Source organism: Plectrocnemia conspersa, unplaced genomic scaffold, assembly GCF_051122295.1.
Source record: "Plectrocnemia conspersa isolate PC_06_02 unplaced genomic scaffold, ASM5112229v1 ptg000003l, whole genome shotgun sequence".
Classification (NCBI taxonomy): Eukaryota; Metazoa; Arthropoda; class Insecta; order Trichoptera; family Polycentropodidae; genus Plectrocnemia; species Plectrocnemia conspersa.
The window spans coordinates 12,674,292-12,687,922 of record NW_028277167.1 but is presented as its reverse complement, the minus strand read 5'-3'; the positions used below and the strand labels follow the sequence as shown (position 1 = coordinate 12,687,922).

The window sequence follows — 13,631 nt, the reverse complement described above, 5'->3', positions numbered from 1 at the left end:
TTGATAAACAGCGAAGCTGCATTTTATAATATATTCATCCTCAAACTTTTTATTAACGCTTAAATTTTCAGGGAGCGCTAAATAATATATTCATGAGATAGACGGGTTTCGCATAAAAACAAAATGGGTAATAATATAGGATGGGCAATACTTTATAATTAAAGTCATATAGTTTTGTACATTGCTATAAATATTGTTTCGTTAGTCTTTATTAAGAATTTAGTAGACATTCACTCGATTTTTTATAATAAAAAATATGTATTTAAATATTTTACTAAATACTACAATATATTATTACAACTTGGTAACTGATAAAATATTAATTATTTTAAAAAATATACGTCTAATTTAAATGCAAATAACAACACAAACTAGGTACTAATTTAATGTCAGATTTTGAGCTATTCAATATTTAACGCTGGCAGCCCTATAACAGACTTATAACCTATAAAATTTGACAGCTAGAAACCGATCAAAATTACGTACGTTTCGTTGTGATTTTGCATTATATTTGTATTTTTTGTATTTATTTGATAAAATTGGGTAATTAAATTAAATTACAACCTAAATTAATTAATTATGTTCATAACAAATATACTAAGAAGCACAGCTACAGAATCATTTAAAAAATCTCCAAAATTGCTTTTTAAACACTTAATGCGACTATGTGAAAAACTACCGGCAGATGCTCAAAAGTTTTATAAGCTTTCTGTATATCAGGTAAATTATTTAGTGAATGACTGCTAAAATTTAACATCTTTAAATATATAATAAATTTATTACAGAGTTTTATTCAACATAAAAATGAAACAGACCCAGAAAGATTAGAACAAATAGTAGACAAGACATTGCAAGACGCCGAATGGATACTTAAAAAGGTAGTAAATGTAATGTAACAATTAATTATAAAATCATTAATTTTTGTATAATTTTGATTCTAGTATGAAGTAAAGAAGACTTAAATATTAATTATGTAAGGCTGGGCATGAGATTATGTTTTGGGATGAAGATATTTATTTATATAGCTAGTCATAATTTACATAATTGTATTTTTTATTTAGTTTTATTAACCTGTTAAAAGTAAATGTAATAAAAAGTTATGTAGTTAATTTGATTATTATATATTATCCTTTGTGCAACTCTAAAGCCTTTTCCATGATTTGACCAATATTGTCGTCAATGTTGAATCAGGTTCATATCCACCGTAGAAAAATATTTATGCACTTTAAATCTTATTGATAGGATAAAGAAAGAAACTTCAGTGTTGTGTCAAAGTAATTTATTTTTCATTGAATTGTTATTACTCTTTCCTTTTACGATTTTTTTTATCATAAAGACTATAAAGTTCACACTTTTAAATATCACATTTCAAGTTCACAGCAATTATTAATGACTGCCATTATCTATCGCAATTGTTAAACAAATAGAATAATTATCATTGTTACTAAAATGTAATTATTTCATACACATAACCCAATCTTCGATTGGAGAATATGTATATGCATTGTAAACTTCATATCTTGGTTTTAGATCAGCTTCAGTTTCTGCAAAACGTTATTTATGTTAAACGGGCCTTAGTTTTTGCCCAAAAGTTTTCTTAGACTTCTTCATTTCATCAGTTTGGGCTTCTAAATTATACTTGGATGTGAACTACTAATATTTTTAACCCTTTTCTCTTTCGTTGATTGCATATGTTGACATGTATTATACTTTTGCCCTTTGATACCATTGCTAGGTCACTGGCAAATTCGATTGAATTATATATTTGATAATTGGAACTACCCTCATTTCAAATAAGTTTAGATAATCAATGCTCCACTGTAGATCTAAAGTTGATTTTAAATGTCAAGAGAATAAAGATGAAAATTTCAAAAACTCAAAACACAATATTAATTGATTTGATTGTAGTAATAATCATAAACCCATACAAATAATGAATATATGTACAGGCGGCCCTTGACTTTCGCACATAATTGGTTCCTGAAAATGTGTGCGAAGTAAAAAAAATTGAAATTGTGTGTATTTTAAAATATTTATTTATTATGTAAGTATAAGATGTTTAAGAGGCGCTTAAGAGACATGTTTGGTGGGGTTTGCGGGTGTTCCTTTGAAAAGTTATGAAGAATTAACTGTTTTCTACTATTCTTTTTCTTTTCTTCATATAGTATTTTAAAATAACATGCTGTCTTTATTGATCGCCTTACGCACTTGAGATATGCGTTCTCCATTGGGATCACAATTTTCCATAATATTTAAAAATTTGTTAAGGTGCGTGAAGGCTTCATTCATATTTTTTATTGTTAAAGAGTTTTCGAAAATAAACCTGTCTCATCTACATTAAATATTTGGCTAGAGCAGTGTTTCCCAGCCTTCTTTATGCCATGCCCCACCGTAGTCTTTTCAAAAGTCATATGCCCCACCAGCATCTTTTTTAATAAAACAGTAGGTAAATTTTCAAAACGTATATTATAATTGAAATAATTACAAAATACAAATTAAAAATGTAAGTAAAATAAAATAAAATGGTAATGCCTAATCCATTATTAAATTATTAAATTCACTTACGCTTGCTACAAAGAAATTTTATGTCTGGATCTAACTTGGTTAATTTCAGTCTTAAGTCCCCTCTATTTGTAAAAATTCAATCGATTTTTTTTAATGAGTTAATCGCTTATGGCGCTAAAACCACATTCCACTAAATAAGATGATGGAAAGGGTAATAATAAATTTCTAGCATGCAAAGTAATATTAGGATATTTTGTGTTAGTTTCTTCTCACATCCATGCCATTATTCCTTTTATATTGAATAAATTTGTAATCGAATCATCATTTTGCATTTCCGAAAGTTCTTCATACAAATTTTCATTTGAAATATCTACCAGCATTGGTTGTGTCAACCAAGCTGGAAAATGTATCTCTTTTAAATCAGCAAATCGTTCTTTAAAATCAGTTGATAAAGTTTGCAGATGGTCCAAAATAACACGTTTAGCATTATTAGTCACTTCACATTTTTGGAGCCAGTAAAATTTTTCAAAATTGTTGTTAAAAATATTTTTTTTAGATAATTCGATAAAAGTGGTAAATGCAAATATCTTTGCTTTTGCATCGACAAGTGTTTTCTCCGATCCTTGAAGTTGGCTATTTAAAATATTTAATTTTTCAAATATATCAGTTAAATAGCTTACAAATGCTTTACCGTCGACCGTCATCAAAAACTTCATATCAGATCGGTTGCTTAAAAAATCACAAAGGGTATCGAATAATTCCATAAATCTTTTTGAGGAATTTCCTTTTGAGAGCCATCTTATTATTTTTGGAGATAGTCGTGCTTTCTAATGATTTGCAGAATAACATTTCTTCTGCAAATTCTCTTTTATCAATATATCTTACGTAAGCTAGCAACACGGCTTCACTGTCTCTCAAAGTTGATTCATCCATTTGAAGTGAAAATTTTCTTGTTTTCAGCTTTTCAACAAGTTGGATTTCAACGTTTTCACTCAATTCGTCTATTTTTCTGCAAACAGTAGTGTTGCTGAGGGGCATAGCCTTCACGAGTTTGTCATCTTGTTATAGAACTGTTTTAAGAAATGCTGATATTGATGGCTTGATTAGATCCTCTCCTATAGTATGGTTTTTTCCACATTTAGCGATGAGCAATGAAATATGGTAACTAGCCTCAAGACTACGATCAATACTTGCAGTTTGTGCACAAAATAGATTTGTTAATGTTGTTCGTTTTCCAAATTTTTCTTTAAGATTTTGAAAGAAAATAATATCTGAATTAATATGAGTACCATGTTTCGCCTTCAAATGTGCTTCAAGACGATCTCGTTTCATTGTTTCATTGGTAAAGGATTTCTCACACATAAGACAAAAAGGTAGACATTCGTCATGCCCAGCAGGTATAAATCCAAATTTTAAGAAATCCTACGCACGTGGGTATATTTAGTTGTGAACGAGCAAATTATATTTATATGTGGAATATTTGATAATTTCCGACGTGTCCCATCTCTGAAGCGTGGTGTCCCATCTCTGAAGCGTGGTGCCCCACCTCTGAGGCGTGGTGCCCCACCGGTGGGGCGTACGCCCCACCGTGGGAAACACTGGGCTAGAGGAATATTCTCCATCTTCAATAATTTTGGATAATTAGGAAATAAATTCTTTTGCAGCATCTTTATCCGCATCAGCCGATTCTCCAGTAAATTTAATATTATGAAAAAAATACCTCATTTTAAAATTGAAAAACCAACCGTAACTTGCTTGAAAAATCCAACTCATTGTCCATTTTGTATCCAGGCTGAATTGTTGCATGGAAGAATTTAAGGAGAGAAATTGCAATCTTTTTTTTTCTGCCGTCGTTACGCTGATGTAGGTGCTGCTCCCACATTTTCCGAATCTATTTCTTTAGTATTTCCTCTATTTCTTTAGTATCTTCCGAAGTATTCACATGAAAAACAATATCTTTCAGATCTTCTTTAACCTCTTTATCTTTGCTTTTCATAAATATATATTGTCTATTTCTTCATTCCTTAGTTTTTTTCGAGACATTTTGCACCGCGTTTATATTTTTGAAAAAATACAGAAAAATTACGAACAATTACACAAATATATAAAAAAATCGTACAATCCAGCTATACGACAATAACAACAAAAAATACGTGAAAATTGAATATCGCGATCAAACTTCGAAACGAGTTTGGAATCGACTGACGTGATTATTTTGTGAGAATCGCATCACCATAAACACATGTCAAAGAGAGGGACCTGCGAGGGATTCTTGAACACAAAACACGAAACAATTAACATGTTACCTTGTATTGAAAAGTTATAGAAGAAGTAGTAATCAAACAATTCAAGGATTTTATTATTTCACAAAACATTATATGTAAATAACAATCAGGATTCAGAGAAAAACATTCCACTGAGACTGCATTTCAAGTAGTGATTAATGATTGGTTATTACCCAAGGATACGAACAAAATCATTGGAGCAGTTTTCTTGGATTTCAAGAGCGCTTTCGAAACAATAGACAAGCATAATGATGATTATATGTATAAGCGAAATAAGTTTTAAAATGGTTTAATAATTACCACACAGTGTACCACAAAGTTCCAAATTAGGATCATACTTGTTTATAATATACATATATATTAATGATATAACTAATAATATAGAAAAATGAAAAATACATCTGTTTGCGGACGACACTTTAATTTATTGCATAGGGGATAAAAGAAGTTGTAGATAAATAAATAATGAATTAGATATAATAGAAATGTGGTTAAAAATATATGTTTAATAATTACGAGGGTAGTCTGAAAAGTTTCAAGCCTCAAATGAAGATGGCGTTACTCGTCAAAAATATTCTGGTAATATAATTGTGCATTCGTTGAAAGATACTTTTGAAAATTTAAGCCTTGTTGGACACTCAGTTGTTGTTTAACAGTCGTTTGTGTTTCTGTAAAAATGGAAAAAAATCTGATATCGAGCCATCATTAAATTCTTGAATTTGAAAAGCAATACACCTAGAGTACGTTCGGGATAAGGATTCCAGTTTGTTATTGTGTGCGTGAACTGTGTGGCTCAAAACAATTTCGCTCAGAATATTTAATTTTTTTATTTTAAAAGAAAATATATGTTTATTTAACATACATACATTTGAGCTAAGTTGGAAATTTCAACGGACAATTAAAAATATATTATATAATCGAAGAAACCAGACATTGATGTCATTAATTAAATATTTGCAAAATTCAAAATCTTTCACTAGTCAAAAAAATAATGAAGTCTTTAGCAATTCTTCAAAAGCAAAAAGATATAAAATGGGGAAAGAAATTATTCGCAGATTGTTTAATGGCTCGACGACTCTATTAAATCATTAGAGTCCATTGAATAAATTAAAAAATTACCATTGGCGCAACGATAAGAATAATAACTTTTTTAAGCCTTACAGAGAATAGTGTAAAAATACCAACAAGGAACTGATTAATGGAAAGATAATTAAAATATTTTAATCCAAGGGTAAGAGAACGAATAACTTACAGTGTATATTTGAAGCCTTGATATCAATTAACCCAGATATGCCCAAGAAATTTTGTTCTCTTAAAATTTCATTTATAAATAAAAAACAGTGGCACGAATTTAGTGACCTACCCATGGGACAGTGGGCATATCTGGGTTAAACCAATATCAACACAAAATTATTTAAAATAAATCACTAGAGAAGATCGAACTTCTGTGCCACACTGCACTTTAATGACGAATACCAGCGTTGACAAATCAGCGACTGTCCTTAAAAGAGAAAACGAGACAACGAAGTACACGCTACATCGCTTCTCCCTCTCATATACATGTACACGCACACAATAACAAACCGGCATCCTTATCCCGAGCGTACTCTACACAAATTGAAGCCGAGATGGACGCTGTTTACGAGGATTCTGCACCATAATTTGCCACAGTAAAATTTTGGTCACGCAAAAATTCGCAAATTGGGTTTCGAATTGATCCACTGTAATCACCAAATCTGGCTCGCAGCGACTTCTGTTTCCTAGGCTCAAAGTTTCGCTTGGAGGACAGATTTTCATCAAATGAGGAGGCTATCACATTCGTAAACGCCTATTTTGCAGAAAAAGATGCAAAATACTATTTAGACGAATTTAAGAGATGGGAGCATCACTGGGAAAAGTGTATAGACTTATAAGAAGACTATGTCGAATAATAAAACTGAATTTAATAAAAAAAATACTTGTTTCTATGTTAGGCTGGAAACTTTTTAGACTGCCCTCGTATAAAGATATGTTATATAATAATATATAAATAGTTATAGATAATTATATTATTGAAATATTAAGGAGTAATTTTAGATAAAAGGTGAAATTTTAAAGAACATTGTAATTACATAATCAAAAACATGGTAGAAAAATAAGTAATTATCTAGAATGAGAAATATATTAAATATAAATAGAAAAACAATAATCTACAATAGTATATTACTCAACTTCCATTATTGCTCAACAATATTTTAAATGCTTAGGAAATTAGATAAGTGTTGTAAAAATTACAAAATAGGGCAATGAGAGTAGTTTTAAATAAAAATAAATTTACTAGTTGTGGAAGTTTGATTGAAAGATTGGAATGGATATTCAAGAAATATTGAAGATAAGTGTCTTAGAAAATAATATGTTTAGTATTTAAAAAAATAAAGGTGTACATAGATTTAATACCAGAAACAGAGACAATTTAAGGATAGTTAGGTATAAGAAAACGAGTACGGCCAGGGAAATATTGAACAGAAGTGTGAATTTGTATATTCCTAGGACAATCCGCAAAAATAAAAATGCAGGTCTCCCCAATGGAATAAAAGAACACCTTCATGCACTAAGAAATAAATTATATTAGTATCTTTAACATTTGTTTTGTTAAAATTTATTTAGTGTATTAACACTTAACCAACGGGCTGGGTAGTATCTACCGGCTTCCTCCTCTCATGTTAGGCGGCGGGAAGGGTAGTGACTACCTTTTATGATTTCTGACTTTTAAGGAAGGGTCCAGTAGTATCTACTGGCAAAAACTAAAGCGTTTGGTGCTGCTGTCTATGAATGAATGTTTGTACTTTAAGAAAAAAAATATTTCAATGCACAATTATTTTTATTGCCCTGGCTGACTTCCCATGTGAGGGGCAATCAATGAGCTCTTTATATAAACAAGAGATGATAATAAAACTTGATCGTAAATTATTTTTAAAGCTGACAGAGCTATAAGCATAAAAATTTTAACCCATGAAAGACCAAAATATAATTTTATATATGATAATTCACATAATTATTTATTATCTATTTTTTAAACTAGAGATAAAATGAAGTAGAATATAGAAAATTTTATGATATTAATTATTATTTTATGAAACCCGCAGATTGAAAGCTACTGATAAAATAATTTTAGCATATGAACCAATACAATACAGAACATTCGATAAATTTTTGCTTTTTATTTCCATTTAATTCAAAAGTTATCATATCTTTTTGTTATAAATCTGTGTTGCACAAAGTTCTCGCGAAACAGCCTGTTTTCGCAGATCAAAGCGACCCGTCGGCCAAGTGTTAACAACTAGCTAAATAAATTAATAAAATAAATAATCAGCTGAGGGATTTATAGCCAGATTTGCATTGGTATTTACGCAATTTTTTTCAACTAAAAATTCACAATATTATTACGATTACTTCCATATATATTCGATAAACGTGTCTGGTGCAACTATATTTTTTTAGAATTCAAAGGATGATGTAAAAAACGACGAAATAGTGTCAGACCATACACATATGGTGATCTCTATCTGGCTCACAATACGGCAAGCGCACATACCGCTCAAAGGATTAACGGTTATGTAAAAGATAAAATAAAAAGTCAATTTCTTTGTGAACAACTTTTATTCACATTTTATCTTATAATTTACAATATAAAATAAAATAGACACTGTCTATTCATTTATATAATGCCGATCTTGTTGGCAACGTCCAGCGCGTCGTAGTCTCTTGCCAATCTAACGTAAGCCTTCTTCTTGCCATCGGGCCTAAAAATTAAATTAAAAAACATTAATAACAAATCGTAAAATAGAAAAAATTGATGCTACAAAATTTAAAAAAAATCAGAAATAAATAGATCAATTTTCATTTCATTATGATTCAAAGAGATTCTCATTGATTAGTTCATCATTTAATATAATAAGTGTCATTATTTATGTTGCAAGTAATACCTGATCAAGGTGTTGACTTTAGCGACGTTGATGTCGTACAGTTTCTTGACGGCTTGACGGATATGGTGCTTGTTCGACCGGGTGTGAACGATGAAGACAAGGGTGTTGTTATCTTCAATTTTCTTCATGGCGGCTTCAGTCGTCAATGGGAATTTGATGATGTTGTAAGCGTCCATGCTGCAAGATGAACGTTTATGTAAAATATGTATATATCACAGTGAATTTATATAATTCGTCTTACCGAGTTCTCTTCGCAACCGAGATCCTCTGGTATTTAGGATTGCGAGGGGGCTTGAAGGTCTTGGGGCGACGGAAGTGTACCGAAGAACGGATCTTTCTCTGCCTGGTGCCATGTTCTCCCTTGATAATCTGTAACGATCGTATTTTAACATATTGTTCGCGACATTGGTTTTATAAAGTGAATTACCTTAAGTTGAGTCTTGCGCGCTTTAGCGATCGTTAGTTTGACACCGCTCTTGCTGCCTTTAACGGGGGTAGCTTTCTTTACTTTGGCGGCAAGCTTGGCCTTGGCGGCGTCAGCTTTGGAAATCTTGGCTACGGGCTTTGCTGCAGGCTTCTTGGCGGCAGCGGCAGCTTTGGGCTTGTCTCCGGCCTTAGCCTTTTCACCGGCTTTGGGTTTAGCCGCTGCTTTCTTGTCGCCGGCTTTAGCTTTGTCACCGCCGGCCTTCTTCTCGGCCGGTTTGGCTTTGTCGCCGGTTTTGGCCTTGGGAGCGGCGGCATTCTTAGCCTTGGTGACTCCTCCGGCCGGAGCTGCCTTGGCTTTCTCAGCCTTAGGCTTCTCGGTCTTGGGCTTTTCGGTCTTAGGCTTGTCGAGCTTGGGAGCTTCGGCTACTTTAGACTTGGGTTCGGGCTTAGTTTTTTCCGCTGGTTTCTTTTCTGCGGGCTTCTTTTCCGCTGGTTTAGCAGCGGGGGCCTTGGAGGTCGAAGCCTTGGCCGCGGCAGGCTTGGAAGTCTCCGCCTTGGGGGCCTCGGCCTTCGCTGCCGCCTCTGGCTTGGGTTTTTTACCCTCGCTGGGTTTCGACCCAGACGCTAAAACATTTAATCCAATATTATAAAATACATTAAAAAAAAAGAGAAGCGTGAAACAATACAACGCGTGAATCGCATCTAATAACCTCAAAAGATCACAATATAAATGCAATTTAATCGGTATAAACGTGAAATAGCACGTTTGTTTGAAATAATATGAAAGCCGTCAACCGAGCCATAACCTGAAGGGGACACCGCGTGGTTGTGACAAAACTCTAAAACGGCTCACGATGCGGATCACACACGATTTTCACGCGTTTAAAGGCACTCGTGGGCCCCAAATATGCTATTTGGAGCACCCGAGCGAGTACGGAAGTGCCAAATATTACGTACCGGGTTTGTCCGCGGGCTTCTTGGGCGGCATGGTTGCGGGAAAGATGGCTGCCAGGCGGACACGGCGACACGTGAAGTACTGCCAACATTACCAACCCACTTATAGAAATTAAATTTAAAAAAAAAACTCAATTTAAAATTCAATTAGTATTTTTTAAATTATATGTAATTAGCGAATAAAACGTAAAAAATATATTTTTAATTATTACAATTTTTTTTTATTTAAATACATTTATTGCTAGTTGAGATTACATGCAGCACTTATTATTTTTATTTATCTATAATGAAAATCCAACGTAATTAATGTTTGCTAGCATGACTAGGTGTAATGTTTACCTAACTATTGTTTTAAAAAGAGTATATTTTTAATATTCAATTTACTTTTAGGGCAAAGAAAGGGATTGACTTTCACTTGAGTAGCTTTTCCCTTTTGGATTTAATTTGTCAATATATACATATCAAAAATAAATCCAAGATAATTTGCTATACTTTGCTATTCCAGGATTTGATAATACATCTATAAATTAATAAGTGGTCAATGGAGTCAGGACCGGTGATAAAAACGCGGGACCCAAGACAAGAATCCAGTATGGTCCCCCTCCTCTCAAAAAAAATTGGAAAATTAGTAAAAGATTATTTATAAATACGTTTTTCATTTAAAAAAAATTATAATTATACTAATTTATCATCAGAACGATTTGAGGCAGAATTATTTCATAATATAACAACAAGTATAAAACAGCACGCTAGTAGCGAGTTTTATTTTTTCAAAAATAGTATATGAAAAACTGAAATACAAAAATATGTGCAAATACTTGCACCCATGTACACCTGTATAAAATTCAGATAACACAATAATTAAAGTCTAGATACCATGGATAGCGAAGGATTTACGCAAATTGGGTGTTAGAGAAGCAGGAAGTTGATGCTGATTTTAAAAAAAAAATCTTTTCACTTTTCTTTCACTCGTTCTTATCACTTAACACACGAGCGAGCGAAAGGGAAACAATATTACCGTACGCGCCTGGTATCCATATTATTTTATGAATAAAATAGGTAACTATAAAAACGTTAAGCTCAATTAGCGTAATTTAAAATATGCTTTATTTCACAAATTGTTTGGAGAAACGGGAGGCCGCCTATATTTTTTTAATTTAACTACCCTATTATAACTAATGAGAACATTGCTCTATTATTTCAAAGCTTATCGAAAAAAAATGTTGTAAAATCGATACAACAAGCATTACATTTACTATATTGATAGCAGAAAACATTTTTTTATATACAATAAAAAATATCAAGGAAAGCGTATTTAGTTACGTTACATTAATTATTTTTGAATAATGAGACGTCCGGTCAACATGCAACTGTTGAGAATCTTTTATGACGTTCCGCGCCTGTGTTGTTATATTAAAATATATATTTTAATATTGTTTGTGTAGCTTAAAATTTTACGATTTTATTGGTATTCAGTTGAAATAGTATATATAATTTTTTTGTGAGAGGGGTGAAAAAATGGGCCCAACTTTATTTTTCGATTTTTATTTGAATTATTCACCACAAAAGTAAATACTTCATTCATTTTTTTTAAATAGTGTCAATATCACTATTATTAAAAATAATAATATTTAAATGTGATTTAATACATTATATAAAATTTAAAAATGGCGCAATGTTCAGATTATTTACTTTAAATATATCAAACAAACTCAGCATAGATTATTTATTAATTTACTGTATCATTTAATATTGATTTTAGCTAATGACTAGATTAGAATATTTATATAATAATTGTTATATTGCGTTTTAGTATAGGTTTGATGTTGGAGTTAGAAAGTAAATTCAATGTTCTAAAATTTTTTTCTTATTAATATTACATTTTTTTATTGTGTACACATTAGAATCTTTGTATATACATATATTAAAATAAGTTTTCTAGTTATGCTATTTTTGTTTGTTTGTGTTTTTTTTTGTTGTCAATGTCAACAAAAGTTTTGTTTGGAAACTACTTTAGAACTGCATTTCATCATCAAACTAACTAATCATAGTGAACATAGTCAGCTGAATTTTTATTTTAGAAAACCACACAATTTCCACTTGTCTGCATTTAATGCATAATTGATTTGAAACTACATTGTGGTTACTCTTGAGCAAAATAATTTATAACAGTGAACGTTATGTTAGCGACAGGATCGGCTGTATATAAGATGACTAACAAAATACACTGCGATAGAAGCATAACATCTCTGCCACGTCCGTTTCTAAATCATGCCACACCTCACAAGCATGTGAGCTTTTCGCCGTTTGTATACGAATTACCAAAGTTAGTACCTTTAGGTTTAAGTATAAGCAAAGTGATATTCGTTGGTGACGTTGCTGTTGGAAAAACCTCTTTGGTCAATAGGTATGAGACACGATACTGTGTTTAAGTTCAAGTGATATATATATATATTAGTAATTTATCTACTTTTTGTTGTTACATATTTAGATTTTGCCATCGCATGTTTGAAACCAACTACAAAGCTACAATCGGAGTCGACTTTGAAGTTGAAAGATTTAATATCTTAGACAACAATTTTAATTTGCAAATGTAAATGATTTGATGTTATTCTTTATATGCACAATTCGTTTAATATTCATATAATCTTATATACATACCTACTATAGATGGGATACGGCTGGTCAAGAAAGATTCAAATGTATTGCTCGTTCATACTATCGTGGAGCTTATGGTAAGAACCTTATTGATACCTTTTACGTTATATTTACATAATATTTATTATGTTTGATACAGCAATTGTACTGGTTTTCTCCTTATGTGATTCTCAAACATTAATACACACAAAATCTTGGTTGATAGAAGCATTAAAATCAATGAATATGAAACCATTATTATTTCTTGTCGGAACAAAGAGAGATAAAATTGTAAGTTCATAAGACAATTTTAGATCTACTAACTGTTGTATTTTAAAACTATTTTAATTTTATTCTAGAGCTCATCTTCATATATTCAGATTGAAACTGAAGCGATCAAACTAGCAAACGAGCTGAATGCTGAATATTGGGCAGTATCTTCAAAAACAGGAGATTGTGTGAATGAGTTCTTCAAAAGATTAGCAGCGTTAACGTTTGAACAAATTATGGAAAAAGACTTTAATGAGTGTCCCAGCACACCTGTCATTGGCAATCCGATGCGTTAGTTCATTTTATATTAATTATTATATATTATATATTTGTTTATAATATTTTATTAATTATAGACTTAAGATACATAGAAAGCTTGCAACCAAAGAAGAACACTTGCAGCGGACCATGCATCAAATCATAAAATAATGTATATAAATCTCTTTTTTTAAATACTATAAATATTAATTAAATATAGAATTAGATGAAATATTTTTATACAATGTATTATATTATATTTTTTATAAATGTGAATGTTTTTTTACAATACTAAATATCTAAAATATATGTATATGACTTATGTGAATTA

The 13,631-nt window shown here is 31.3% G+C and overlaps 2 protein-coding genes across 2 annotated transcripts; one reads left to right on the top strand and one right to left on the bottom strand.

The window, feature by feature from the left end:
* Window positions 1-8,410: 8,410 nt before the first annotated feature.
* On the bottom strand, window positions 8,411-10,219 carry RpL23A (ribosomal protein L23A). The gene is made up of 5 exons (XM_088181991.1): window positions 10,139-10,219; window positions 9,183-9,805; window positions 8,997-9,124; window positions 8,756-8,932; window positions 8,411-8,572 (listed from the first exon to the last, which is right to left on the bottom strand). Exons 1-5 carry the CDS (start codon window positions 10,167-10,169, stop codon window positions 8,488-8,490), a joined length of 1,044 nt encoding a protein of 347 aa, XP_088038117.1. The 5' UTR covers window positions 10,170-10,219; the 3' UTR covers window positions 8,411-8,487.
* Window positions 10,220-11,958: 1,739 nt separating this feature from the next.
* Window positions 11,959-13,631, top strand: RabX5 (RAS oncogene family member RabX5). The gene is made up of 6 exons (XM_088182471.1): window positions 11,959-12,542; window positions 12,627-12,728; window positions 12,806-12,870; window positions 12,933-13,063; window positions 13,132-13,333; window positions 13,399-13,631. Exons 1-6 carry the CDS (start codon window positions 12,316-12,318, stop codon window positions 13,464-13,466), a joined length of 795 nt encoding a protein of 264 aa, XP_088038597.1. The 5' UTR covers window positions 11,959-12,315; the 3' UTR covers window positions 13,467-13,631.